This window comes from Pituophis catenifer, unplaced genomic scaffold, assembly GCF_029215685.1.
Source record: "Pituophis catenifer annectens isolate HBS135680 unplaced genomic scaffold, rPitCat1.0.hap2 SCAF_3, whole genome shotgun sequence".
NCBI classification, from domain to species: Eukaryota; Metazoa; Chordata; class Lepidosauria; order Squamata; family Colubridae; genus Pituophis; species Pituophis catenifer.
This window is the reverse complement of record NW_027256883.1, coordinates 213,261,641-213,275,571: the sequence shown is the minus strand read 5'-3', so window position 1 is coordinate 213,275,571 and position 13,931 is coordinate 213,261,641. Positions and strand designations below refer to the sequence as shown.

General features: G+C 46.4%; 1 protein-coding gene across 1 annotated transcript in view; it reads right to left on the bottom strand.

Annotated features, from left to right (window-relative positions):
- TBC1D20 (TBC1 domain family member 20) overlaps nucleotides 1-13,931 on the bottom strand; it is a 35,500-nt gene that overhangs the window by 9,858 nt on the left and 11,711 nt on the right. Inside the window, exons 2-4 of the mRNA XM_070940264.1 lie at nucleotides 13,111-13,296; nucleotides 8,948-9,028; nucleotides 2,333-2,519 (exon numbers count right to left, since the gene is read on the bottom strand). Of these exons, the coding sequence (XP_070796365.1) occupies nucleotides 2,333-2,519; nucleotides 8,948-9,028; nucleotides 13,111-13,296 (454 nt within the window). The remainder of the gene's footprint in view (nucleotides 1-2,332; nucleotides 2,520-8,947; nucleotides 9,029-13,110; nucleotides 13,297-13,931) is intronic.

Genomic DNA, 13,931 nt, shown 5'->3' with positions numbered 1-13,931 from the left:
GCCGAAGAGGTTGTAGAAAAAATGCTTTTAAAAGTAAAAAAAAAAAGTTGGCCATCTCCCCCCCATCACATTACCCACCCCCACCCCCACCAAGCTACAGCCACAGAACCGGTAGTAACAAATTTTACGTTTCACCACTGGTGTGTTGTCCTGTGTTTGGTTTAAACATCAGAAGTTTGTTCATTTCATTTGGGGGGCAGGAATTTAGGGTTAAAGATGCGGGCAAGACGTGGGAAATAAGACACCCAAAATGTGCCATGTAAAGTGTTTGGATGTGTTATATGTGAAGTGCACCAATAGGGAATGTTGTGTTGCAATGAAGGAAATATCTTCTGGATTTTAAGCAGGGTGGATAAAAATCAATGATTTTTTAAAAAAAAATAAAAAAAAAATCAGATTTTTTTTTATTTAAATCGGATTTTTTTTATTTTTATCGAATTTATTTTAATAAAAAACTTTTGGGATAAAAATCTATCGTAAGATAGTTTTCTATTTAAGATACATAAATAATTTTGTTGATTCAGCATGAAACGGAGCTGAGTTATGTAGCAGGAGGCTGTATATTCTGCAACGCTGGGACTATCGGTGAGTCAACGGTGGGTCAAAGGAGTAGCAGAGATGACAGTTGCTCTTTAAAAATTATGATTTAAATTGACTTGATTTAAATCAAGCCTTTTAACTAGTGATTTAAATCATGATTTTAATTGTGACTTAAATCAACTCGATTTAAATCAAATCCATCCTGATTTTAAGTACAGCACAAGGAGTCCTCGCCTTACGACTGCAAATGGAGCAGGGGCAGGTTTCAAAAGCCGTTGCTACCGGTTCGCTCGTGGGCGCTCACGCGCGCAACGCTTCTGCGCGTGCATGGAAGCATCCGGGCGGATGGGCGGAGCTGCCCACCGATTCGCCCAATCCGGGATGAACCGGTAGCAACCCACCACTGAAATGGAGCCCAAAAATTTACATTGCTAAATGAGACGTTTGCTAAGGGAGTTTTGCCCCGTTTTACGACCTTTCTGGCCACAACTGCGGAGTGAATCACAACTGCGGTTGATAAGTGAGTCACCCGGTTGTTAAGTGAATCTGGCTTCCCCATTGACTTTAATTGTCAGAGGGTCGCAAAAGGGGATCGCGTGACCCTGGGATACTGCGACCGTCATAAATGTGAAACCAGTTTGCCAAACGTCTGGATTTTGATCACCTGATCGTGGGGATGTTTACAAAAGTTGGAGCTGTGGAAAAATGGTCGTAAGTCACTTTTTCCAGTGGCGTTGTAACTTCAAACGGTCACTAAACGAATTGTTGTAAGTCGAGGACTATATGTATTCACGTTGACATTAATGCAAGAGCTACCTCTAGGCCAGGGGTCGGCAACCTTAAACACTCAAAGAGCCACAAAGGTCCTAACCGGAAGCCCCCCCTTCGATTCTGGAGCCAACCGGAAGTCCGGTTCCCGCACCATAGAGTCTCCTCCTAGCATGGCGTCCTTTTTCCTTTGCTGACTGGAAGTCCAGTTTTCCCACCATAGAGTCTCCTCCTAGCCCGGCATCCTTTTTCCTCTACCTGTCCTAACCGAAAGCCCTATCAATTGTGGAGCCGACCAGCAACTGTTGTGGCTCCGTTACCTGAGCCTGTGTCATCGGCAGGAGAGGACTCCGAGAGTGAAGAAGGGGAGTTAGCAAGGCCTCCCTCTCCAGGACCCTCCTCTCTGGCAATGCCTTCGGTGTCCGCCAAAGGGCAAGAGATAGGGCCGGGGCCAAGCACATCCACGCAGCCACAGGTGGACAGTGATGAGGGTAATGAGTCTTGGCTGGATCCACGCCAGCGTCGCAGAGATAAGCGCGCGCAACAGAAGAAAAGGCGTGCCCGAGATTAGGCTGAGTCACTGGACCACACCCCACAGGGTATAAAAGGGAGCGTGGTGGCCAGTCAAACCTTGTGACGAACAAAGCTGAAAGCTTCCACGCCATTCTGCATTTCCGACTGGAAAGACCGCCTCTTGCCATAGAGTCTCTTCCTGGAACGCCGTGCTTCCTCCCGAAGCAGAAGCTCCTCTCAAAATTGTGGCGCCAACCAGCAACGGGGAGCCGCAGCAAAGGGATGAAAGAGCCACATGCGGCTCCAGAGCCGCGGGTTGCCGACCCCTGCTCTAGACCCATAAACAACTACAGATATTTCAATAAATTACAGCAGTATTTCTCAAACTTGGCCGCTTGAAGATGGGTGGACTTCAACTCCCAGAATTCCCCAGCCAGCCTGGAATTCTGGGAGTTGAAGTCCACCCATCGTCGAGCGGACAAGGTTGAGAAACGCTGGGAGATTAAAATACCTGAGGTGATGCGTTGAGAGTTTTTCCACCAGGGTGGCGGCCAACCTCTCCCCCACCACGAGAAGGAAGGTGACCACAATGTCATGGTATCCCTGGTAATAATGGAGTTGTGTGTTGCGTTGCAGAACCTGCAGGATGCAGTCTATCAGCTCTTCCTGGAGACCCTCTCTCTGCTCATCGGGCATGTCTAGAAAGAAGGGGAGAGAGGAAGAGTGAACGAAGCAACGGCCGAAGGAAACGATGCTTACCTGAATCCTGTTCTCACAAAGAACCACTAAGCTAGGATGGACAATCGATAGGTAATTCTCGACTTACAACTATTCGTTTAGTGACTCGTTCCAAGTTATAACGGTGCTGAAAAAAGGGGCTTAGGACCGTCTTTCACACTTACGACCTGTTGAGGAATTCGCAGAGCAACCCTTGAGTAGCAAGAGTGTGCACATGAAAAGCAATTGAAAGTAGTTAGGAAATAACACAGATACGCTGAGTTGTGTTTACTTTCAGGAAATAGTAATAAGGCACAGTCCAATAAAAAGTCCAGGTCGTTCACATATAAAGCAGTAGATAGTAAAACAATAGTCCAGGGATAATCCAATAAACAAAGTCTTCTTACCAGTCGTCATAGTCATTCACAATAAACAGTTCTTCTGGATTTGCAAACAGTAGCATACAGAGATATCAGAGAGCAAAAACAGCAAAGATATCAGCAAAGAGAAACCAATCATGTTTCTAGCTCCCTTTTAAGGACATTGGCTACAGAGCTAACCAATCAGGACACAGTATGATGCAATACAGCAGTCTTAAAGCTATATTTATGGTTTATATATTGCCAACCCAACAAGTTAGGTAATAATCATTTCCTAACATGACCGTTCCAGCATCCCCGTGGTCACGTAATTTACATTTAGATGCTTGACAAGCGGCTCGCATTTATGACGCTCACGCGATCCCCTTTTGTGACCTTCTTATATAAGCAACGTCAACAGGGAAGTCGGGTTCACTTAAGAACCGTGTTACTAACTTAAGAACTTCTGTGCTTCGCTTAACAACGGTGGCAAGAAAGGTGTAGTGGCCTGCCAGCTGCCAGTGGAGCTGGCGGCAGACTCGGACGATGAGGAGGTTGGGAAGGAACTTGGGCCAGCTCTGGAGCCTGGGGAAGGCTCTGATGGATGCTCTGCATCGGACGCAGAGATAGAGCCAGGGCCGTCCAACATTTCCCAGCCACCGGAGAGGCAGCTGCCTTTGGAGGCTGAGATGAGTGAGGAGGAAGAACAGCTGGGGCCTGTTCCAGATGAACGTATGCGCAGAGCAGTTAGGAGAGGTGAGCAACGGAGGACAAGGAGTCGACTCGGGAAGCAAAGGCACACGTGGATGCTGAATGGCCCCTCCCTGGCTGGGGAATAAATCAAAGGAAAGGGGAGTGGTGGTCGTAGGAGACAACCGTTCGTATTTCTGAAGATTTTGCTCATCGTGTTTCGTGCCACAGAGACTGCTTGCCAGAACTTAATTTTCAGCCTTTCAGCTTGCAATTATCGCAAGGAACTGATAAGGTCTGTACTGCAGTTAACTCCTTGAAGGTCTGTTGCCTGGACTTTTTGGTGGGTGAATGCCATTAATTCACAAGAAGTATATAAAGAAGGGTTTTTCGTGACCAGGAGTCTGTTTCTTGCTTCTGCAAAGGCTGGGTCAGAACAAAAGGCTGTAAAATGAGGCAAAACTCACTTTTTTATTTTTTTTATTTTTTTAAAATTTGATTTATATGCTGCCCTTCTCCGGAGACTCAGGGCAGCTTACAAGGCGTTAAGCAATAGCCTTCATCCTTTTGCATATTTATACAAAGTCAGCTTATTGCCCCCACAAACTGGGTCCTCAATTTACCTACCTTAGAAAGGATGGAAGGCTGAGTCGACCTTGAGCCTGGTGAGATTTGAACTCGCAGTAATTGCAGGCAGTTGGATGTTAAATGCTGCTTTAATAGGAGGCATTAGCCTCCTACGCCACTCAGGCTCCTTGACAAATGTCTCGCTTTAACCACAGAAATTTGGGGCTCCCTTGCAGTCGTAACTGGAGGGCTACCTGTATTATATTTTATAATCAGGCTCCTAAACTTTTCAGCTCCTACCCAGCACCTTGGGCTGCTAGATCGATTCCCGATCTAACGAGAAACAAATGCAGGAACTTACCGGTAGGTCTTTTCAGGGGTGGGTTCTAAATTTTTTTTTACTACCGGTTCTGTGGGCGTGGCTTATTTTGTGGGTGTGGCTTGGTGGGGGGGGGGTAATGTCACTGGGTGGCATGGCCAACTTTTTTTTTTTCCTTTTAAAAGCATTTTTTCTACAACCTTAAGAGGTTGCAGAAAACAATGCTTTGAAAAGCCTCTGACGATCTCAGCTGAGCTGGGGGATCATCAGTGGCTTTTTTTTTTTACTTTTAAAAACATTTTTCGGCCCAAGTGGTTGTAGAAAAAATGCTTTTAAAAGTTAAAAAAAAAAAAGTCTGGTTTGGGGGCATGACCAGCCAGGTTTTTTTTTTTTAATCAATAAGTTTATTTCCATTTTTTAAAAACCATTTCTTTACATATATACATACAAAGTTATTGCGACGAACGTACACAAATATGCGCCTATACAATTTAAATCACTGATAAGATCCATTTCATTTCCCCCTCTTTTCTTTCACCCAAATATACCATAGGTTCCAACATCCGTAATACTCAGAGTCTTTTTGGTTCCTAAGTAATTTTGTTAACCGATCGGCCTCTGCGCATTCTGAAATTTTCCAAATCAGTTTATTCTCTGTGGGTATTATTTCATTTTTCCACTCTTGTGCGTATAATATCCTAACTGCAGTAGTAATGTGGAGGATCAAGTACCATTTTTCCTTATTTTATCTGGTTTCGTTCCCAATAAAAAAACTTTTGGTTTCAGCTCTATATTATAACTTGTAATTTCCACTATCCAGTTCCGGACCTTGGACTAATATTTGCCTGCTTTAGGGCAGGTGACCAGCCAATGTTATTACCGGTTCTCGGAACTACTACAAATTTTTACTACCGGTTCTTGCGAACCGGTGCGAACCGGGAGCAACCCACCACTGGTTCTTTTCCTACCGCAGGGGCTTTCCAAAAATCTCAGTCCAATTTGAAGCACTACAGGTAGTTCTCAATTTACAACAGTTCATTTAGTGAAAGATGTGACTTACGACCGTCAAGAGTTACGACCTTTGCCGGATTCCCCCAAGGTCACACGATCAAAAATTCAGACGCTTGGCAACCGCTTCACATTCATGACGGCTGCAGTGTCCCGGGGTCATGCGATCCCCATTTTGTGACCTCCTGAGAAGCAAAGCCAACGGGGTGGGTGGGTGGGTGGGAGCCAGACTCACTTAAGAACCGTGTGCCTAACTTAAGAACTTCTGTGCTTTGCTTCACAACTGTGGCAAGAAAGGCTGAAAAATGGGAGGCAAAACCCCACTTAACAAGCATCTCACTTAGCAACAGAAATGTTGGGCTCAATGGTGGTCTTAAATTGAGGACAACCCATACTGACCTGGGCTGTGGGAGTCAGTAACTGAATGGCATGGTAAGAAGTATTAATTTAAGACCGGTGGCAGCATGTTACAATGTGGAGCTCAAACCAACACTCTGTTGGCCAAGAGGAAGCACCAGGCAGATCCACCGGGAAAAGGCTCTCTAAAGATTGACTTGTTCTGGGTCACTTGGGGTGTTGCTATAGCCACAAGATCGCAAGCATTGGGTTGAGCTGGGGAAGGGGAAGGATCCTGCACGGGGAGTTCTCGAGATAGTAATTGCCAAAACAACTAGACACAAAGATGCCCCCCCCATGCCATCCCTCTGCTGAACATTTAATTCCCACAGCCCTTCGTTTCTCATCTTCTCATTTCTCCTGCTATCTTCTCCTATTGGTTTCTTATGATTTATCACTTGTTGTTTATGTCTTATGATCTATGACCTATTACTTGCTGTTTATATGCACATTGAGCTTCTGCACCAGAGAGAAATTCCTTGTGTGTCCAATCACACTTGGCCAATAAAGAATTCCATTCCATTCCATTCCATATTTTCTATTCTATTTTCATTCCATTCTCTATTTTATTCTATTCTCTATTCATTCTATGCCATGCCATTCCGTTGTTTTCTATTTAATTCTATTCTTTATTCTGTTCTTGTTTCTGTTTCTATTCTCTCTTCTCTATTAATTCAGTCTGGCAATTACAGTCCTAAGTCACGACTCATTTTTTTTTCTTTTGTATTTTAACCTTCTGAATACATAAGAAAATTGATGGAATAAGTTGTGACAGTTGGGAAGCAGGTCACCCCGTGACTGGACCCAATTTTTTGCGGCAGTTGTTAAGCAAATGTAGCCGTCATTAAGTGAATCCACGGTTATCCAAGGGGCGCGTTTGTCAAGAAACCAGAAATGAATGCTGGTTTTTGCCCAAAACTTCTGCAATTGCTTCTCTGCAGGGCAATGCAAATAGCTGCAAAAGTCTGGCACCCAAAATGCCACCATGTAGCTGCGGGGCAGGGCGGGGCGGGGGAATTTGGGGGCAGAGGGGAAGGTTGTAACTACGGAACCAGGTCACATGTAGCTTTTTGGCAATGTGTCGTATATACGGTAGTCCTTCACTTACTATCACAATAGAGCGCAAAATGTTTGCTAACCAAGACAGTTAAATGAGTTTTGCCCCATTTTACGGCCTTTCTTGCCGCAGCTGTTAAGTGAATCACATTAAGTTAGGAACACGGTTGTTCAGTAAATCTGGCTTTGACTTTGTGTCAAGGTTCCAAGTAACACCCCCAACGAAAGAAGACTCCGCGGCTTCGTTCCTCAAAGTTCCATTTTATTAAAGATGTCGTATTGGCACATCTGGGAAAACCCAAATATGAAAGCTTCCAGGTTTTCCCCACCCAAAAGAAAGTTCAAGACCCTGTCCAGCATCCACATGTCCATCACATGGTCCAATCAAAGCACCGTCCCAACTGAAGATGCCTCCCAGTCACACCACTCCAGGTGCAGGGCAAGATGTCCTTGACTCTCTGAGAAAGGAATGTTGTTTTGACTACATATCACCCTTGCTCTATACCAGTGATGGCTAACTTTTTTGCCATCATGTGCCAAAAGTGGAGGAAGCGGGGGGGAGGAGGGGTCAAGCACGTGCGTGCCCACACCCATAATTCTATGCGCCCCGCCCCCACACATGTGTGTATGACACCCCCCCACGCCCCCCTGCTTTTGGCACACGATGGCATGGTGGGCCCAGTAGGCCTATTTTTCACCCTCCCCAGGCTCCAGAGCCTTTCTAGGAGCTTGGGGAGGGCAAAAACAGCCTTCCCCACCCCGCAGGAGGCCCTCCGGAGGCCAGGAACAGCCTATTTGCCATCTGGGTGGGGAAGGCTGTTTTCGCCCTTCTCAGGCTCCTAGAAAGGAGAGCAAAAAACAGGCCTTCCTCACACACACCCAAGGCCCTCCGAAGGCAGGAAACAGTCTGTTTCCCTACTTCCGGTGGGCCCAGAAGGCCCGAAAATGAGCTGGCTGGCGCACACATGCACACTGGAGCTGAGCTCGCGTGCCCACTGATATGGCTCTGTGTGCCACCTGTGGCACGCGTGCTATAGGTTCGCCATCACGGCTCAATACAATCCCCCCTCCCTATTTCCCACAGTAGTGAATGCGGCAAAGGCCTGACACTTTGCTTGCCAAAAGGTCGCAAAATGTGATCGTATGAGCCGAGTTATTTGATACACACCCGTTGCTAAGGGTCTGAATTTTGAACGTGTAACCCTGGGGGTGCTGCAATGGTCGTAAGTGTGAAAAACGGTCCTGTATCATTTCTTCTCAGTGCCTTTGTAACTTCAAACTGTCACTTAAACGAATGGCTGTAAGTTGAGGATGCCCTGTATTCAAGTGGTGGCTTAAGCAACCGGTCGTAACTATGAGAACATCCAACTCTCCTTGTTTTGTAGCAAAGGACCATGGGACGGACCCAGGAATTAACACAACCACATAAGAAACAGCAGACTGTTGCAGAAACGTATAGGTAATCCTCGATTTATGACCACAATCAAGCCTTAAATTTCTGCTGCTAAATGAAACATTTGCGAAGTGAGTTCTGCCCCATTTTACGACCATTCTGGCCACTGTTGTGAAGTGAATCATTGCCGTTGTTAAGTTAGCAATACGGTTAGTAAGTGAATCCGGCTTCCCCGTTATTTTTCTTTTTCCCTCTTTACACCATTTTTTTTCTTCTTTTCTATCCTCCTAGTTTTCTATTGCTTTTTTGAATTTCTCTTTGTATTTTATGGTTTGATAAACTAATAAAACGTTAAAATGTGAGACACTGCAGTGATTCATGGAACACTGCCTAGGGGATGGTACAATGGTTGTAATGTGAAAAACGGCCATAAGTCCCATTTTTCGGCACCGTTGTAACTTCAGACAGTCACTAAATGAATTGTTGTAAGTTGAGGACTACCTGTAATCCTTCCGCTTTCCTCGGGGAAGCTGCAGTAAATGAGTCTGTTTCAACCCAGATCATTTTGCAGGACAGTCCGGAGTTTTCATGGTCAGAAAAAGGATCGACCGATCACCATACCTGGCGGGAAACGTCGGAGGGATCGCCTTACGTCCAACAGGACTTGCTGATAATCCTTGCTTATTTCCCGAAGTTCTTCCTCTAAACGGAACAGCGAAGAATATTATAGTTAATTGTAAGTACAAAGAAAATCAGGAAACTAAGAAAATAGGCTTTTAAACCGTGACGATTTCAAGCCAGGCCTGCTTTGGGTTCTGACATCCCTTAAAAAGATGGTTAAGGAGTTTCAGGCAGACAGGGAATCTCGGTTTCCAACTAACCAACATTATAAAAAGTCCTCGACTTACAACAGTTCATTTAGTAATCATTCAAAGTTACAACGTCACTTAAAAAAGTGACTTATGACCGTTTTTCACACTTACGACCACTGCAGCATCCCCAGAGTCATGAGATTGAAATTAAGACACTTGGCAACTGACTCATACTTATGACGGTTGCAGGGTCCTGGGCTCACGTGATCCTCTTTTGTGACCTTCTGACAGCAAAGTCAACGGGGAAGCAGGATTAATTTAACAACTGGGTTACTACCTTAACAACGGCAATGATTCACTTAGCAATTTATGACCAGAATGGTCGTAAAACGGGGCAGAACTCACTTAACAAATCTCTCACTTAGTAACGTAAATGTCGGGCTCAATTGCGGCCGTATGTTCGGGATTACCTGTAGTCCTCGATTTAGGACCACGATTGAGTCCAGAATTTATTTATGTTGCTAAGTGAGATTTGTTAAGTCAATTTTGCCCCGTTCTACGACCTTTCTTGTCACAGTTGTTAAGTGAATCACTGCGGTTGTTAAGTTAGGAACCCGGCTGTAAAAGTGAATCGTGCTCCCCCATTGACTTTGCTCGTCTGAAGGGGATCAGGTGACCCCGGGACTCTGCTACCGTCGTAAATGCAGTTGCCAAGCATCCGAATGTAAAATCACGTCACTATGGGGATGCTGCAATGGTCGTTAAGTGTGAAAAAATGGCCATAGATCAATTTTTTTTAGTGCTGTTGTAACTTTGAACCATCACTAAGTGAAGCGTTATAAGTCGAGGACTACCTTATAAGTCGTTTCTCCCCCTACAATCTCTGCTTTTAGGCTGTACAGATGGCAATGGCTGCAGAGTCCAAGTGACCATGATAAATGGTTTAGTCATGGTGTATTTTTTTTTCAACGAAGGCGAAAATTTCCTGCCTAACAACAACTATCTTATCATGTTTACTTTTAATTTTCACCTTGGGCGGATATTCCTTTCTTACTGATAAGTGGTCTTGCCCAAGGCGTAGTAGGTTCCTGTCTCCAAGGGAGCTTTTATCAAGTCGTATCACATTAGCTCTACTGATTACAATTTGTGGTCAGTTTGCGACGGGAAGAACATCATAGCTTTTTAATACATCAAGCACTTTCATAAAAGAGTAACTTCTTATTCATATCCTTCAGAATCATTGTAGCTCAGGGTTGAATCGTAGGGTCCTTGGCGCCTGGTTGTTTTCTTGCAGACGTTTCATGACCAAACTAGATAATACCTTCAGGGTGAGAAGGAGGTGGGTTTTTTTTTTTACTGTTTCCTTATAGATTAGTGGCTGTTGGGAGCGTTCTTGGTGGTTCCTTGAATAGGTTGTTGTTTATGGTTAGCTTGTTTGTCTGAGTTGCCAGTTCCGTGAGTCTCTCACCCCACTCCCTTGTAGCGCTGATGATGTAATCTAGTTGGGTAATGAAACGTCTACAAGAAAACAACCAAGTGTTGTGGCTCCGTTGCCTGAGCCTGGGCGATCGACAGATGCAGACCCTGAGAGTGAGGGAGAGGAGTTGGCAAGGCCTCCCTCTCCAGGACCCTCCTCTCTGGCAATGCCTCCGGAGGACACCGAAGGCCAAGAGATAGGCTCAGAGCCAAGCACGTCCCCACAGGTACAGGTGGACAGCGACGAAGAAGATAAGTGCTGGCTGGACCCTCGGCAGAGGCGCAGGGAGAAGCATTTGCAGCAGAGGGGAAGGCGTGCCAGAGATTAGCTGAGTCACTGGACCACACCCCACAGGGTATAAATGTGGGTGTGGTGGCCGGTTCAGTTTGTGACGAGCAAAAACTAGAAATAATCCATGATCTCTGCGTTACTGGACTTTTCCTGCTTTATCGGACTGCATTTGGATTAATCCTTGTATTGTTGACACTCTGCCTGCTTTATCGGAATGCTTGCAGTCTAATCTTTGTTTTGTGTGAGTAAAGTCTGAATTGGCAGCTAGCCACTGGGTTGCTGCCAGCTTTATCTTCAAAGAGTTTTGTCGTGTGGCTTATTAACTCCGGGCCGTCTGTGGGGGTGCGTGTGTGGGACGGGGACAGAACACCAAGTTCAGAGACCACCAAGGACCCCATAGTCCTTATCATCCTCCTCCTCTTCCTCCCCCAAGCCAGGGGTGGGCTGCTGGGGGTTTGCAGGGATTCGGAGAGAACTTCTAGCTAAGATTCTGTGCAGTTTGGAGAACCCCCAAATCTCACTCCTGGCTGGCCCCTCCCCTCCCAGGAGTCCTTACACGGCCCGTTTTGGATGCAGGTAAGTGCAGGGCTCGTGCGGAGGCTCGGGGAGGGCAAAAAACGGGTCTACCGGAAGTTCGGGAAGGCCAGAAATGGGACTGTTTCCGGCCTCCAGAGGGCCTCCGGAGCCTGGGGAGGCCGTTTTCGTCCTCCTGGAGGCTCGAGGAAAGCCTCCGGAGCCCAGGGAGGGCAAAAATGCCACACACACCCCCGCTGTGGTGCAGGAGGCCAACTAGGCCACGCCCACCCAGCAACTGGGCAGAGAATCCCTTGCTAAAATGTTTGAAGCCCACCCCTGCCCCAAGCCCCATTCCCTTCTATCAGTATTGATGTTATCTAGTTGGGTAATGAAATGTCTGCAAGAAACAGCCAAGCTCAGAGAGCACCAAGGACTCCACCAGCCCCCCTCCTCCTCCCAAATCCCACTCCCATCTAGTACTGATGATATTACCCAATTGGTCATGAAAAGTCTGCAAGAAAACAGCCAAGCTCAGAGAGCAGCAAGGATTCCCACCGTCCTTGTCCTCTTCCTGCTTTCCACAAACCCCCACTCCCTTCTAGCACTGATGATGTTATCTAGCTGGGGATTACCTAGGGATTACCTAGCTGGGTAACTAGGAGCAGGATTATTCTCCTGCTCCTCCTTCTCTCTGCAAACCTCCCTCCAACACTGATGATGTTGCCTAGCTGGGTCATGAAACGTCTTCAAGATTAGAGAGCACCAAGGACCCCCCTAGTCCTCCTCCTTCTCTCCGCAACCCCCACTCCCTTCTAGCACTGATGAAGTTCCCTAGTCAGGTAACAAAACGCCTGCAAGAAAACAGCCAAGATCAGAGAGCAACAAAGTCTCCACCATTCTCCTGCTCCTCCTTCTCTCTGCAAACCTCCCTCCAACACTGATGATGTTGTCTAGCTGGGTCATGAAACGTCTTCAAGAAAACAACCAAGATTAGAGAGCACCAAAGACCCCACAGTCCTCCTTCTTCTCCCTGCAACCCCCACTCCCTTCTAGCACTGATTTTTTTTTAAATTTATTTTTATATGCTGCCCTTCTCCGGAGACTCAGGGCGGCTTACAATGCGTTAAGCAATAGCCTTCATCCTTTTGTATATTTATACAAAGTCAGCTTATTGCCCCAACAAACCGGGTCCTCATTTTACCCACCTTAGAAAGGATGGAAGGCTGAGTCGACCTTGAGTCTGGTGAGAATTGAACTCGCAGTAATTGCAGGCAGCTGGATGTTAAATGCTGCCTTAGTAGGAGGCATTAGCCTCCTACGCCATTCAGGCTCCTAGTTGATGTTCCCTAGTCAGGTAACAAAATGTCTGCAAAAAACAGCCAACCTCAGAGAGCACCAAAGACTCCACCATTTCTCCTGCTCCTTCTTCTCTCTGCAAACCTCCCTCCAACACTGATGATATTGCTTAGCTAGGTCATGAAATGTCTTCAAGAAAACAACCAAGATATGAGGACCCCACAGTCCTCCTCCTCCTCCTCCTCCTCTCCACAACCCCCACTCCCTTCTACCATGTTTCCTAGTCAGGTAAATGAAAGTTCAGAGAGCATCAAAATTAAGGGCTGCAGAGGGCTCGCACCCCACCCCTATGCTCCGAGGCTGGGCAGGTGGTCAGAACCGGAGGGCTTCACCTGGCGGAGGCAGCAGGTCGTCTATGTTCACGTTGAGCAGCCTGGGCCACACTTTGCAGCGAATCTCGTCCATGAGAAGGCCTCCTTCGCTGATAGCCATGCGCCGGAGGGGAGCAATGTCCACCGGCTCATTGTTTAGCACTTGGTAGATCTCGGCTATCTTCCTCTTCTGCTTTGTCTCAGACTCTGAAAGAGACGGAAAAACTACATCAGCCAAGGGCCGCTTCTCCCACCAGCCAGGACTGGCCTCAGTCAGTCTGGCCCAGTGGTTAAGGTTCCGGTCTAGAAACCAGGAGGTGGTGAGTTCTAGCCCCACCTTAGACACAGTTGCCAGCTGGGTGACTTTGGGGTCAATTGCTAAGAGACAATGAGCTGTAGTCCTGGCTTAGGCATGAGAGCCAGCTGGGTGACTTTGGGCCAATCACCAGGAGAAGGTGAGTTCTAGTTCTGCCTTAGGCATGGAAACAGCTAGGTGGCTTTGGATCAGTCTCTCTCTCTCTCTCTCTCTCCCTCCCTCTCTCCTTCTCTCTGCCCAACCCACCTCACAGGGTTGTTGTTGGGAAAATAGGAGGAGGGAGGACTATTAGTTATATTTCTGCTTAAATGTGTGTGAGAGAGAGAGAGCTATACAGAGAGAAAGATTATAGATAAATATTAGATAGATAAATTGAGACAGAGATAATTGATAGATACATATAGATAGATGGAAGGATGGATGGATGGACAGAGATAGATAGATAGATAGATAGATAGATAAATAGATAGATAGATAGATAGATAGATAGATACTGTATTTCCCCAAAAATAAGACCCTGTTTTAT